Source organism: Atta colombica, unplaced genomic scaffold (assembly GCF_001594045.1).
Source record: "Atta colombica isolate Treedump-2 unplaced genomic scaffold, Acol1.0 scaffold72, whole genome shotgun sequence".
In the NCBI taxonomy this organism is placed as follows: domain Eukaryota; kingdom Metazoa; phylum Arthropoda; class Insecta; order Hymenoptera; family Formicidae; genus Atta; species Atta colombica.
The window spans coordinates 428,887-444,942 of record NW_017259564.1 but is presented as its reverse complement, the minus strand read 5'-3'; the positions used below and the strand labels follow the sequence as shown (position 1 = coordinate 444,942).

At 29.4% G+C, this 16,056-nt stretch overlaps 2 protein-coding genes across 2 annotated transcripts; one reads left to right on the top strand and one right to left on the bottom strand.

Annotated features, from left to right (window-relative positions):
- Positions 1-65: 65 nt before the first annotated feature.
- On the top strand, positions 66-5,982 carry LOC108692449 (alpha-(1,3)-fucosyltransferase 10). Its single transcript, XM_018200693.1, has 7 exons — positions 66-239; positions 323-365; positions 435-559; positions 629-848; positions 2,610-2,799; positions 5,244-5,421; positions 5,491-5,982. The coding sequence occupies exons 1-7, from the start codon at positions 171-173 to the stop codon at positions 5,980-5,982; spliced, it is 1,317 nt and encodes a 438-aa protein (XP_018056182.1). The 5' UTR covers positions 66-170.
- Positions 5,983-6,976: 994 nt separating this feature from the next.
- Positions 6,977-15,284, bottom strand: LOC108692484 (tubulin-specific chaperone D). Its single transcript, XM_018200756.1, has 17 exons — positions 14,673-15,284; positions 14,439-14,577; positions 13,390-13,576; positions 13,055-13,283; positions 12,166-12,314; positions 11,859-12,088; positions 11,640-11,779; positions 11,466-11,571; positions 10,977-11,154; positions 10,644-10,802; positions 10,348-10,551; positions 10,109-10,273; positions 9,907-10,031; positions 9,672-9,826; positions 9,338-9,536; positions 8,823-9,125; positions 6,977-7,447 (listed from the first exon to the last, which is right to left on the bottom strand). The coding sequence occupies exons 1-17, from the start codon at positions 15,194-15,196 to the stop codon at positions 7,166-7,168; spliced, it is 3,474 nt and encodes a 1,157-aa protein (XP_018056245.1). The 5' UTR covers positions 15,197-15,284; the 3' UTR covers positions 6,977-7,165.
- Between the last annotated feature and the right edge of the window lie 772 nt (positions 15,285-16,056).

The window sequence follows — 16,056 nt, the reverse complement described above, 5'->3', positions numbered from 1 at the left end:
AGGGGGGGGGGGGGGGGGGGGGGAGGGAAAAAAGAGTGAGAGAGAGAGAAAGATAGAGGAAGAACGTTTGACATTTTGTTTCTTGGTTATGTCGTTAGTCATTTAGTAATTCGTTTAAAAAAGATGATATCTTCTTTTTTATTCTTTATAAATATGCGTTTGAAACTATAATGCCGCGAAAAATACGCGTCATGTTTACAATTGCGACAGCACTGAGTGTATGTCTCGTGATATTTCAGGTACATGTAATAAAATTGATATCAACCAAACTGACGCTCGCATTTCCGTGCTTCCGCTAATTCATTTTCATTTCAATTTTTAGTTATGTTTAGTACTCCGCGATCGCAAAAGATTGTCTTTCTCAGGTAATTTGTTAATATACCATATCGATGCTTCTCCACAAAAATTGATGTATCTCGATTTTTTGTATCCAGATGACGACGTACCTGTCATACTATGGTGGACACCATTCGGTAATAATAATCGAATAAAAACCTGCGGGAATGCCAGATGTTACCTCACACATAATAGAACATTTGAGAATAATGTGAACTTAAAAGTATGATCCCTTTACATTTCTACTTCTTTCAATCAATTTCCATATCTCGCACACTACTGACTTTTATAGAGTGTTCTATTTTATGGAAGTAATCTTCGTATTCATGATTTGCCCAATTGGAGGAGTAGTGCCATATCTTGGGGCTTACTTCATGAAGAATCCCCTAGGAATAATCCTATACTTGTTCATCAAGAAGCACTTAATCTTTTTAATTACTCTTCGACCTTTAGCAGATTAAGTAATGTACCACTCACACTTCTTGATTTACCTGGTCTAGAAGAATTAGTAGGTAATTATAGACAAAAATGTATAAGATATATCCAAGACTTATTGTAACATTCGTTAATTTTTTAGATTCTTGAGATCATTTTAGAAAATTGTAAATTCTAATACCAAAATATCGAGATGGCTCTACAATGGTATTTAAATGAAAAGGATTTTTAAAATTAGTTAACTGGAACTGTCTGAAATTCATGCAAAATTCATATGTTCAGTAATGACATATTGCACAAGTGAAGATATTTAGAAGAATAAAAGAGAATAGAATTGGTGCTTGAAAATATCTTACACTATTATATAATATATCGTACCTAAATGTGCGAATTTTGGACGGAACAATTGATTAATATAAAACCCTTCTCATTTAAAAACTGTAGCTTTGATATTTTGATATTAGAATTTTTGAATTTTTCAAAATGATACATTATTTCAAGATTTTGTTATTAACAGTTGTCATTATAAGGGACACCTGGTCTAATTAACAAAAGTTTACATTGTCCAATTCTAATTTTCTATTATTTAAGTAACAATATATATGATCGAACATTTTAAGACTTTTAGATCAATATTATTAAACAATGTATATAAATTTTTAAATATTTAATATTGCATAATCGTCTGGAGACAATATTAAGAATTTTTTGTAGTATATTCAAGGTTGCTATAGAAAATGATTTTAAAATTCTCTGTCTTTTCTAAGTTTTCCAGCTGAAAATGGAAAATTTTCCATGACTAACACAAAATATATAAATTTTAACTCAAGGATTGTAAGAAAGCTAGTCTATATTATTAAAAAAAGTTAGTAACATAGTAAAATTTTAGGTGTAAATTCAAGCCAGCAAAAAATAAATTAGTTATGAAAAAAAGAATACAGTTACGAAAAAAGGGATCAAATAAAAATACTGAATAAAATATAAATTTTAATTATTTTATTAAAATCATTTAAAGTGTGCAAATTTTGAACATATTTGCCTATAAATGTCAGATATGATATTTAAAAAATTATAACAATTATTTGGAATAGGAGCAATTTAAGGAAATTGTAAACAAATTTCGAAATTCCAGACTTTACATTTTCGCCTGATTTTTTTCCGATTTTCCATGATCAATTTCAATTTTCCTGACTTTTCCCGGTTTTCCAGGTCTGTAGCAACCCTGATATTGTATTGATAAAAAATTCTTTGAAATATATTGTGCAACTTGTAAGATATTGATCAATCTGAAAGTACTATTGCTCAAAAGATATCAATTTATGACGATCATTTATTTCTAGTATTATAAATGAACTATGCTTATATAAAAATTAACGTTGAATAATGACATTTGAATAATTATTTTTTATCATTTTTTTTCAAAAAACTAATTATAATGCACTTTGTTTGCTCATGATCATACGTAGAATGATAGCCGTTCCAGTTAAGGAAATGCTGTCCAGTTTGGAAATGTCTTTACAATTTATCTTCAGTAAATCTTGTTTTTTTATGCTTACTCTGTGATCAAATGTCGATAGATTCTCGTCAAATATTTTGTTCAATTCATTCGATTCATGTCATTGATAATGACAATTAAAAAAGATTAAAGAGAGATGTTAAATTAATAAATAAAAGAATTAACAAATTGCACGATTTGAAAGTTATATTAAAAATTGAATTGTAAAGGGACATCAATAATATTGAAAAATATAATTGAACAATAATATTGAGCGTCTACATACCACTTTATGGGTAAACCTCATGTGTGCATAAAAAATATAAAACTGAAATATTTGCAGCAAATTCGTATTACATGTCTACCAAAGAAAAATCTGCATTGATGCATGTAGAAAATTTAGCACCAGTATTATACATTCAATCTGACTGTGATACTGCTAGTGACAGGGATAGTTACGTCTCAGAATTAATGAAACATATTCGGATAGATTCCTATGGTACATGTATGAATAATGCTCAGCTTGACAACAGGTACATTTTTATTTAAAACAATTTCTGTGAAGTTGATACCTTCATCATCGAAAATTGAATTGGAATAAGATACATATCAACATTAAGTGCTATTTAGGAACAATAAACAGAATTGATATCTGTTAAATTTTAAAAGATACGAACTAAAAAAAAACAATTACATATAACAATTACATGAACAAGAGTAAAGCACTTTCTAAAATTGAAATAGAAAATTGGTTTCAGTGCTTTCTTGATGTAGGTACTCGCGAGATATATAATATTCAATTTGATGCTTATCCCTTGTCTAAAAAATATTCCTAATTGTGAATGAACAAGAATAAACCTTTTAAAATCAAGACAAATCGAAGAGGTATTCTTATTGTTTGCCGAACGTTAAAGCTAACTATATTTTTTAAAAGTGATATAGAGGATCGGTGTGAATTATTTCTGATTTTGATGCTATGTTAAGTTTATTTTACTTAAAATTAAATTGCATTTATTGCATGAAATGTTATAAATATGGTAATTACCCTTTTTTTATGTTAATATTATATGCTTTTGTGTTATATTGTAAACATTATAATATCACACTTGCACACAAAACAATTTTTTTAAACAAACGGATTTCAGTGTTTAAATATTTCGGCGTAAATTTATAATAAATGTCCAATTAAAAAATCATGCGTGGAAATCTTTTTCGATCTTGAAATGTACTTGTAAATGAACAGAATTATAATAGTATTACATATAAATTGATAAACAATTTAATAATGATGATAATGAATATTTTAAGAATATTAATAGTTTGATATTATATTTCCCAATTTTTAGGATCTTATGTTGAAAATCTATGTGATACTGAAGGAATATTATAAATTAAATAGAATTACATCTCTCTTCGAAAAAATAAAATTTTCATTTCTCAAAAGAGTATTTTCTTAATCTGTAATGACATCGTCAATTACATGATCTCTGAAAAACAAACAAGAAGTTTGAACGAGACAATTTATCATTACACGGTCATTTGTTATTGCAATAAGACTAAATGGATCAAATATGACGATTGCCGAAATGCAGAAGAAAGCAAGAATTATAATGCTTGTCCATAAATTATTTTGTTTTTTTTTTTTACTCTATAAATTATATGCAATATCATGTAATTTATAATATTATAAAATATAATGTTTACAATGTAAAATAAAAGAATATTATGTTAACATAAAGTGCAAGTTTAATTTTAAATAAAACAAATTTAAAATAGCATTAAAATCAGAAAGTAATTTAATATCAATCCTCTATGTCAGTTTTAAAAAATACTGCAGGGATGAGAATCATTACTTTTTGGCAATAACGAACGTTGCAATTTTTTATGACGGTAACGATAACTAACTTAAAGATTGAGAAAATTACTTTGGAAAATTTACTTTTGAAAAGTAACTAACTAATCTATCATCTTTATTTTATTGTATGAACAAAAATAAAATACTTCTAAAATCAAGTCGAAGAGGCATCCTTAACTTGCCGAATGTTAAAGCCAGCTATACTAGAATACGGATAGGAACAATAAAAATAACTCATTATTAACATATCGATTCGGTATTTTTACTTATTACTTTAACTTGTTACATAACGAGTTACTTTTTGTTCAATAAACAACATATAATGATGACAAGTTACTTTTTAAAATTTTTCTTAATTTTATGTTTTAGTTAGTTATTATTACTGTCACAAAAAAAATTACAATGTCAAACCGTTATTATAGAAAGTAACAGTAAAAGTAACAGTTCCTATCCGTATTCTATTATAGTTGAGTGACTTTAACACTCGGCAAGTTAAGTGCCTCTTCGACTTGATTTTAGAACTACTTTATTTTTATTCATATAGAATTAGAGATGCCTTTTCAATAACGAGGGATAAGCACCAAAATTGGAATTGTATATATCTTGTAAGCATCTAAATCGATATCTTGTGAGCGTCTAAATTTGACACTGAAGTCAATTCTCTATCTGAATTTTAGAAGATGTTTTACTCTTGTTAGGTGTGGGAAAAAGTTCGTGGCGTTTTTCTCATTAGATGGCATTAAAAAAATGCCACGAACTTTTTCCCACACCTAATATGTTACATGTAATCGTTTTCTTAGTAAACTGATATCAATTCTGTTTATTCTTAAAAAGTTTATTCCTTAATTTTGTGTATTGATTTTTAAATTTTTGTTCATATATATGAATTGATAGTTCTTGACGTAATCTAGCTCCGCCATTTTTAAACGCGAATTCCTGCTAAATGCTTTGAGCACTAAAATCAGGAATAGAGCACTAAATTAGCACTTAATTTTGGCATGTATTTCTTTCATCTTATTTCAATTTTCAATGATGGGGATGCTGACTTCACTAAAATGTTAAAATAATAATTTTAGATTGTCAAAATTAATAATTATTAGCAGATCAAATATGCCTATTCAGGTTGAAGAATAACTATCTCGATATTTTAAGTGATCGTGAGTTCTTGTTCTTTGTGGCCAAATACAAGTTTACTATAGCTTTTGAGAATGCAATTTGTGACGATTATATTACAGAAAAACTATGGAGACCGCTTGTTGTCGGCTCTGTACCAATATATTACGGATCACCATCTTTTAAGGTATTTTTTTAATCGTGACTTGAATCTTGCAGAATTAAATTTGCTTTATCTAAATTTTTTATTTTGTAGGATTGGCTACCAAATAATAAATCTGCTATCTCAATATTAGACTTTACTAGTCCAATAGAACTCGCTCATTTTTTGCATAATCTTTTAAAAAATGATTCTGCATATGAAGAGTACTTGTCTCATAAATTAAATAAACGCGAAAATCGTGTTACAAATAGCAAGTTGTTACGTGCGCTCGAAAAGAGACAAATGGGAATTCCAAACGATTTTGGAAATTATATGGAAGAATTCGAATGCTTTGTTTGTGAACGAATACAAAAGAATAGTTACGAATTAAAAAAGAGCATAGTAACAAAAAGACAATACAATTGTTCTCTGCCAAGAGATCCAATAACAGGCGAAATTAATAAGCGCAATTGGTGGACTGAGCAGTGGAATATTGAGAAATGTGGAGCTAAGCTGTTATCTCATTACATAACTAACAATATCAGTATTAATATAAAACATTTTGATGAACAGAAGATAACTATGTATGACAATAATGAATGTTGAAACATATGAAAAAAAAAAATTTGAAAGAATTTTTTTGATAAAAATATAAAAAGTCTTCTTTTTATTCATTTACTCTGAACTAATGCACACGCACAATAGGTTGAATTGAAACAAATAATATACATTTGTTTTACTTCAACTTATTGCATCGTGTGCACTAGTTCAAAGACTGCAAGAATATAAGATAAGAGGCTAGAGTGAATACGTTTAGATTTATTTCGGATTGAATGATGCATTATATCTAAAAATATTTTGTTTAAAAACGAGGTCAACTTAAACTGCGCATTATATTATTGGCCACATATATCGCAGGTGCGAGGATCAGAACACTTTTCATAGAAAAAGTCAGAATGGATTCCGAATTGGAATTATTCTGTTTTCTTCAGAAAACACAATCCATTCTGACTTGTTCTATGATAAGTGCCTTGGGCCATCCAAAGAAAAGGATAATGTTTATAAATCTAAGTGAATGTACAAGCATTTTTATTTTAATATCATAGAAATAATTTTTACATATTCATTTTGTATAAAATAACGCAATAGAAATTACTAAATGCATTTTACAAAATGTATAAGTCTGCATGATGGAAAAAGATTTTATTTTTATGCGTATATAGTGAATCATATGGGCTTTTTACTATAAGTCATTATCTGGGCTTTAAGTCTTAAGTCGTAAAAAATTGACCAATCAAACCAGTCGATTATTCTTCTCACAGTCGAGTGTAATTGGTCAATTTCTTATGACTTACGACTTAAAACTTAAATTATGACTTACTATTGTAAAAAGCCTATTAGGATCATCATACATAAAATGTAACTTATGTCATTTCATGTATAATGATTCTTAACGAATGTCTCAACATTTTACCATAAGAGATGAATATTTCACTCTTTCTTATATGTGAATTTCACTCTTTCTGTAACTGTATTACAATTGGTAATTATGATATCTTCCATGACAAAACGTTGAGACATTCATTAACTTCACCCTGTATATACAATATTTTTAATGACAGTATTAGAGTTTAGACAGTATTAAAGCCTTATTTGACTGTGAGATTTGTAATCTTTATCTTAATTGTTCATCGCAGTGACCAAATTTTGTCTCACTTTACGCCATTTAAGCGTAAAAATATAATTTTAAATACAATAAAAAGCTATGATTTTCATACTTTAGCCTTTTTCAATTCGTTGATTTTATTTGCAAAACTGGAGCGGGTACCTTCATTAGCTCACACAAATTATTTCTGATTGGACGTAAATCTGCGATTGGTTGTTCCCAATCTGTCGCGTTCAATTTTATGAGTATATTTGCTAAATCTTCTTCTGCTATATCCATTTCCTCTCCGTAAAGAGTTAATGTTTCATAAGTACGTATAGCTGTTGTCTTCCTTAAGCTCGTATATTTGTGACACAAAAATATACTTAATTGACAAAATGCTCTCTTTGCAACAGCTCCTCGTACCTAAAAATTTGAAACATTTAATAATATTTAATGAAATTCAATTAATATAATATTCGAGACAATTTAAAATATTTAAATTATTATGAATTTGGTGTGTCTGTGTGTGTGTGTGTGTGTGTGTGTATGTATGTGTGTGTGTGTGTGTGTGGTTATATATTATAAATATTATCATATAATATACAATATCCTAAAACTGATATTTGGGACTATTTTAGAGCGGGCTAAACTGAGTCGAAAAGTCTTCTATAATTTCTCAATTTTCACAATAGTTAACAAGTTATTAATTATTAAAAATCGCCATACTAATCTGATCTATCGCCGCGCGCTTGCAGAGCTAATATAGATTTTTAATAATTAATAACTCGTTAACTATTGTGAAAATTAAAAAGTTGTACAGGATTTTTCGATTCAGTTTAATCTGTTCTAAAACCTGTATGAAAATAATCCCAAATATTGGGACACCCTGTACACACACACACACACACACACACACACACACACACACACACACACACACACACACGCACACGCACGCACGCACGCACGCACGCACGCACGCACGCACGCACACACGCACATCAATTAATTACTATTATATAATTATTAATTGATAACACTGGGGAACACGAATTTTTTTGTCGAGTCAAAGGCAACTGTTTCTGATAGGTTTTTTTCTCGTAGAATTCAAATCTAGAAATGAAAATAATTAATTGACTCTAGCCTTTAACAAAATGGGATCAAAGGTGCGCGTTTTTGATTCAACATGTATAGGAAAACAATCCTACAACTAGAATCTTCTAGTTGCAATATTATATTTATTTATTTTTCTATATGATTTTTATATATTAGGTGTGGGAAAAAGTTCGTGGCGTTTTTTTAATGCCATCTAATGGGAAAAACGCCACGAACTTTTTCTCATTACCTAATATAATTTATATTATTTTTTCTATTTTATTATGATTTCTTAAACTTTGCCGCATTTAGTAAATGTTAATATTATTTCTCAATAAAATGCTTCAGGGCATTTATATTATGAAATCGCACAAATCTTTATCAAAAAAATATTCCAAATTAATGGCGTCTAATATTTCCATCTATAGCCTAAAAGGGCAAAGATTAAGATTATATTTTATCCCAACTAGAAAATTCTAGGAGCTAATGTTTTTTACAGATGTTGAAAAATGATTAAAAACATGTTTTTTGCATTTTCGACTTCGTTTGTTTAAAAAATCAATTTAGTATTTTCAAGGCTCTATTCGTGTTTAGTGCACTCAAATTAGTAAAAAATATGTTTTAAAAATTGTAATGCCCTTAAAAATAATATAAAAACGATAAAATCTTGTTTCCCAGTATTATTTTTCTCATCAATTTTTACCTGCAGTAATTCGCAGAAAACATTTATACTACTAATAAGTAGTTTCATATTGTTAGAATATTTTATTTCCTGTTTTAATAATGTCAATATACGCTCTGAAATTGTATTGCTTTCATCATCTAAGACAGACTGAATGCAACCGGAACTCAACAAACGATCCAAGAAAGCCAACATTGATGTTATCATTCTTTCATTTTTATGACTCTCTTCGAATATATCTAATATTTTTTCACATAAATCCCTTAAACCCATCTCATCGATCTCTTGTAGATAAGTAAATAAAGAAACACTCGAATATTTTACCTGAGATAAGAGATAAAAAATAAGAAAGATATTTAGTTACAAATAGAAAATTTGTTATACAATTAATAAAATTATAAATCTTATTTTAAAAAATCGATCAACAATCTTGTTTCTTTATCAAGTAAATTAGCTTATGCACATAAATGCTTGAAAGATATTTTATATAAGATTATAGAGAGATTTCTATAATTTTTAATAAATATTAGATTTACCAATGACTCGCTTAAGCCACCGACGCTAAATATAATTCCGCGTAACAAGTTCATTTTATACGGTGGAAAATTCAACATCTTAATAAATCGTGGAAACGTTGCAGATTCCATTCGCCATTCGATAGTTTCCTTACATTCATTATAAGGAAATATAGCTTTCAACTCATCATGATAGAGTATATTTGTAAGTGGCGGATCACTATAAAAAATGGCATCAATTAATCAAAATTATCAAAAAATTTTGCCAATTAAAATTCTTCATGTTTTATTTCTTATGTTTTTATGAATAAAAAAATGATGGAAAATTTCAGTAGATATACTGACGTGTTTTTACCTGTGTATAAGAGCACTGAATACAGTACCAGCCTGAGCTCGAATTCCATCTATCCTCTCAACAGCTTGTTGTGCGATACCACCAATAATACCAGTCATTAAGTCCTCATTCAGTACAGAGAATAGTTTTGCTTGCGATACTAGATTCGTCATTATCTGAATAATATAAAAATTTTAATTGCAATCAGTTTTGTAATGCATATTGATAAAATAATTTTCTGCAATGGAATACGTACGTGTAGTCCAATCATAGCTGCTTCTCTCACCCAAGCGCCTATATCACCACGACTATCTATCGTATATTCTTTAAGAGCCAATAAATAACAATCGTATATATCTGGTACAAACGATTGCCATTTGTCTGAAGAAAAATTTATTTATTCATAGTAAATATCGTAAAGTGTTAAATGAATATATGATATTTGAATAAAAACTCACCAGCTTCATCAATTCCTAATGTTTGCAGTATCATTGTTAAAGAGTGCAAAGCTTCTTTTCTACTCTCCGCCCATTTCAATGTGTTCTTAGATATATGAGTGCATGTAATTAACGAATTTATGATATCTTTCACTCTTTCACGAATTACGAATAATGGAAAATGTCCTATAAAAAATAAAATTAATGAAATAGATGGAAATATCTTGGCACCTATAAATAGAATGCACTCTTGAACTTACCTATTGCTTGTGCAAATCCTATTCTAATAGACTGATTACTCGATTGTAAGGACTCCAAGTAACGATTAATTATAATACTTCGAGCATCATAATCAATATTCACATAATATTCTAGAAAAAAGTTTGTATGTGCTTCGGCTGCTTTTAACTTAACTATCGATACTTCGTGGCTCAAGCATTCTTCTAGTAATTTCTGCCAATCATCTGTATTATTGATAGATATTATAAAATACGCAAGTAATAGAACAAAAATAATTGTTTAAGAAGTAAAATTTATTTTAATTATTAATACATACCTACAATATCTGTAAAATGAACAGGAAAATGAACAACAGAACATTTCTTTATTAGTGTGGAACAAGCTTGTTTCATTAATTCTCCTCCAAGACCTTTAAATTGTCCTCTATTTCTGATAGTGCGCACTATATCTTGTATATCAGTTACTGCTATAGTTCCTGAAAAGCTCAAACTTGTTGTAATCTTTAATAGATATTTATAGAAAAATTTATAGAAAAATATTATAGAATTTATAGATATTTAGAGAAAAATAAAAATTTTTTATATTTATAGAATATAAATATAAAATTTATAGAAAAATAAAAATTGTATATAGTTTTATATATTCTTACCAATAATACATCCAATTTTATCATTAAAATAATTGTATAACGCTTCGAGAATTTCTGCAGTGGCTAATACTGCACCGTGTCTAACATTTAAGTCGATAGAATTTAGCATATCTAACAAAGTCGGCAGTACTGTATTTATCATGTAATGTGCATCAGTTACTGTTAGATTAAAAAGCGACTGCAACAAATTGCTAATGATAGAACTGAAAATTGATAAATTTTGACATCATAAACATTTAACCCAGCGTCATTGAGGTGCTAAAATGTTAAATATTACATAGATAATTTTAAGCTAATAGCTTTTACAAAATGATAATCTTTTAATGTATAATCTAATAAAGTAAACCACTAAGAATATATATAAAGCACTTTTATTTATACATTGTAAAACAAGTATAACAAGAAATATGTTTAAAACTTTTCGGGTCATGATCCTATGGTCTCTATGACGTCGGGTTAATTAATATTATTATTGGAATTTGAACTTACTCTAGCTGAAAGCTCCCTAATTGCAGTATCCCAATGTGTAACCTTTTTTGCTACTAAATGATCTATTAAGGGCTTCGTATATTCTTCATATTGTGCGATTTGTACGCTAACGGATAGTATTATAAAAATCAACCAAGTAATAAGAAATGTCGAAATATTTATCGAATTCTTTACCTGATTTTGAGATATGTATGACTCCTTACGCCAACTTCAAAATAGTCAGCGACAGTCAGTATATCTATACCATGTGGAAAATTGCCTTGTCTGCCAACATTTTCTTGAAATGCGGCAGACGCCGCTCTCCTACAATTTATCTATCAGTGCACAACATATTACATAAATTACAAATACAATGCAAAATTAAATATGTATAAGTTTATGCACGAATTGTACCTCTCTATCGAAACATGTTACAACTAATAACATTGCGGCAATTTCTTTAACGTAACGTTCGAAAACATGCGGATCGTAGGCTCTTGGAAAAGACCAACATATATAGCAAGCGGCATCTCTGATCAAATAACCAATCGATCCATAAGCTCTAGGTTCGTCAAAAACTAAAGCTTGCAGAACCACAGGAATAACATCGCTTAGACGATGAGGTAACAATAAGCCACGCCTTCCTGAAATATGCACAATAAAAATATACAAGTGATGGAATAAAAATATATTGTTATTTGTAAACGCAAAAGAAATATACCAAGTTCCGCGAGTGCCAAACAACCACCATGCCACGCTGAATCTGATTCACGCCCAGAAAAGAGATTCAATACAAAACCAAGGACATCATCAGCTAAGTCTACCGGCAATCTCGCGGTTATTCTTCCAATACCTTTTGCTGCAGACCATCTATATCGTATTATAATATATTATAATATAATGTTAATTAATAATAATAATATATAATTATTATATTAACAAAACATATAACTACAATAATATATTAATTATTATAGTTAATCTAATTCTGTTTATATACAGATATATAAACAAGTTAAAATAAATAGGTACAATAATCCATTTTTTTACTTTTGTTTTTTATAATTTTCTCCAAAATGAATCTCTAAAAAACTTGTTTGCTTAGTTTATCATCCCTTATAAGTTTGATATTTAAATTTTGAACATTTTTGTGTTTCAATCACAGTTATTCCATTCTTCAAAAGAATAACTATGATTGACCAATTTCATTGATATTATAACTTCGACGTAAATCGAGATGTAAAATAATCATTAAAAATTGCATTTGTTTTATAAGATATTTAAAAATTTTGTGACTTATAAAATTGCTATTTTGAGTTTACATTAATAAATTTTGAAATTTTAGAAAGACTACTAAAAAATCGAAATTCTTGATTTTAAATACTCCTAAAAAATTGAAAATACATTTTAAAACAATTTTTGATAATTTTGAAAAGAAAATGATTAATTCTATATTTGTAGATATTATAAATAATGATAAGAACCAAGGCTCGGCGAATGTTGCATATTTCGATCGATTTTCAGCTTGGTCCTGTCCTGTTTTGTTTATGATGTTTATACTTAATGTTATCTCCAATAAATGATTAATATATGTAATGACATCTATATACCTTATAGTAATTGCTTTATCCCGAAGACCTTGTATGAGTTGCTCTATTATATCTTCAATGGCTGGAGGAATCTCCTGATCTTCATTATCGTTTGAAATAGTTTTTTTAATACAAGTAATACTTTCAGTATTATCAATATCATTCGCTTTAACATTAGGTATGATATTTATCGGTCGACTCGTCTTCTGATAGCGCCAAGATGCTAATTTTGTTCTCAACAATATCAGACCTATTAAATATGTAAAAAATTTTGAACTTTTTATATTTTTCAATTTTTTTGTCAATTTACAAGAAATGAATTTGTGAAATTAAATATATCTGAGAGCTTTTAATACCTATACGCTGAACAACTTTTATTCCAAATTTTCTAATGAGATCTGCTGGATTGTCACTCAGTCGAAGTTTCAACATACTATCAAGAAGCATTTGACTGTATGGTTTAACATCTTCTCTGGCACTGTGCTTTAATATTGAGGCTATTACAGCCAGAGGTCCATGTCTCAAAGGATCATCTTCTATACACTAAAAAAATGTATAAGAAATACTTAAAAAATCTGCAACAAATAATAACGGCTACTTCCAATCACCAGAGGCATAGTAAAACTGGGACACTCAATATATACAGAGGGTCTCTGCATATAGTACATATTAAAGCTGCTACTGTAGCTTTAGTATATGAAAACAAGTCAAAAATGTCTAATAAACATATGTCTAATTCTGATCAATTTTAGAGTTACAGGATATTGAAGGAAAAAAACATGAATTATAGTAAATGTTGTTTAATATTTGTTATTTTATTGTTCTGAATTCTAACTAAATCTTTCATTCGTTCCCAAAATCTAAACATTAAGGATGACTTTCTGAACATTTCTCTAAGATTACTATCCTCATTGGATTAGAAGAGGCCAGAACGTTTTTATTAAATAGCCAGCAAATAGTCTCAACTTCACATTATTTTTTTGGATTCTTTTTGGAACGAATGAAAAATCTAGTCTATTAGAATAAGATTCAGAATGCAGAATTATGGCAAGTGATATTTAACGCTGTCCAATATCATCCACAAAACTCCAAATATTTGTCATCAAGTCTAACACAATTTATTAATTCGTGCTAAAAAATGTGTCAAAGTAGAAGGAGATTTTCGAACATTTTTTGTAAAGTATTAAATAGAATAACGAATAGAATAACAAACATTAAACAAAATTTACTATGTAATTCATGTTTTCTTACTTCAATATCCTGAAACTCCAAAATCATTTGAAATCAGACATGTTTACTAGATATTTTCAACTTGTTTTCAAATGTAGCCACTATAGCAGTTTTAGATATTATATGTAGAGTAATCCTGTATATATACATATCCTCCTTTAAAAAGAAATGTTACCTTTAAGCACCACATAATCATTTCTTCCAAGTATAACTTTTTGACATCAGATCTTGTTAAAAAATTTGCTATTAAAAATACAGCTGCCACAGCGCAAGCATCTTTTAACAGGCAATATAGTTTGCATACCTTTAAAATTCTGGAACATTATACAAAAGTAAAAACAATATATTTTCTCATCTTTCAATGAAACTTTGCTCCAATTTTCCTTTGATTAATAGCATCAATAAATACCTGACAATAATAGTTTGCTCTGGGTCTACATCCTCAGATGTCTCTAGACGAGATAGGGGAAATGGTATTTTTGAGATAATGGACAACCAGACAAGCAAAACATATCTTGTTTCCCATGTTTCCACATCATTTGAGTCTTGCTTCTCAAGCATTCTTAACACAGGCAAGAGGTCCACTACTTCGTGCGGGAGATAAGTAACGATTCTCTTGTACGTCTTCACGGACATGATAATAAATAGATACTTGAACGTATTGTGCTTGACGTTTTCCGGACAATCATCGTCCTTGATAATCGACAGCAGAGATTCTAGGATTTTCTCAAGATACGGATCTAAAAGCTGATGCTGATCCTGATATTGAGATAGAATAAAATTGAAACGATCCCTGTTCCGCTCTACAAGACTCGTCAACAAATCCGGTCGCCTTAGTTCCGCTATTAGTGCGGTCACCTCATCCACCTCCTTAAATGTGCTAAAGCCGCATCCCACCCTCTCCAGGTCTGCGCAATCGTTCAACACCATCATCTAAATCTTGTCGGGTCTACTATTTGCTTGTAACTCGCGTGAATCAAACCGCGTGATGAAACATTCGCCGTTGAGGTAACCATAACCATGCATGGATCAATTTTGACAGCTCCGGCTCATCAATGTCGCCAACATGATAGACAGCGTTACCAAAGCTACGATCCACTTGAAGCTACAAATGTTTCGAAGCATTTTTTGATTGGTCAATCAATAAAATTCTTTCTTCCGATTGGTCAATCAAAAGCTTCGAAGCATTTGTAACGTCAAGTGGACCGCAGCCTAAGTTAGAAGATTTTCCCTAGATTTGGGGGATTTTCATCTCCACCAAAAATTTTTTTGAAAGAACAAAAAGTTTAGGGGAACTTTCAATAGATTTTTTTAGGATAAAAATACAAAGATTAAAGCGGGGAGCACAGACCGCGTAACACCATAGACTTATAAAATAGACGGAGCATTTATACGAGGGAAGTTAAAGACAACACTTAAAGGGCAGCTCTACTCCAGACATAGTTATTTCTCTCTTTTACAGTGAGCAGTGGGAGGCCAATCAGCTTGATCGTAAGGCTACAATTCTCGTCGATCTTCATTGCTCTCGGCCAGCTTGCTTCGGCGACCAATCAATTCACCATTAGAAAAAAAGAGAATTACTCTACAATTATTTCTTTCTCTTTTTATCAAGTCTTCAACTTCTCTCATATGAATGCTCCGTCTATTTTATAAGTCTATGCATAACACAGACATAATGCCCGTATTCATAGTCAGATCTTGTACTTAAGGCTTCCTTAAATTTACCTTTAGGTGCTCAGCATCCAATGAAATAATTCGTAGAGTATCTAAAGATAAAGTTAAGGAAGCCTTAA

Excerpts from the sequence above, each read along its gene's own strand:
- LOC108692484 (XM_018200756.1), bottom strand. The coding sequence starts at position 15,196 with ATGATGGTGTTGAACGATTGCGCAGACCTGGAGAGGGTGGGATGCGGC. Across the intron at positions 13,284-13,389 it reads AAAAGTTGTTCAGCGTATAG|GTCTGATATTGTTGAGAACA; the intron begins GTATTAAAAGCT and ends CATATTTAATAG. Across the intron at positions 11,155-11,465 it reads TTAGGGAGCTTTCAGCTAGA|TCGCTTTTTAATCTAACAGT; the intron begins GTAAGTTCAAAT and ends AATTTGTTGCAG.
- LOC108692449 (XM_018200693.1), top strand. The coding sequence starts at position 171 with ATGCCGCGAAAAATACGCGTCATGTTTACAATTGCGACAGCACTGAGT. Across the intron at positions 849-2,609 it reads TGGTCTAGAAGAATTAGTAG|CAAATTCGTATTACATGTCT; the intron begins GTAATTATAGAC and ends AAATATTTGCAG. Across the intron at positions 2,800-5,243 it reads AATGCTCAGCTTGACAACAG|GTTGAAGAATAACTATCTCG; the intron begins GTACATTTTTAT and ends ATGCCTATTCAG.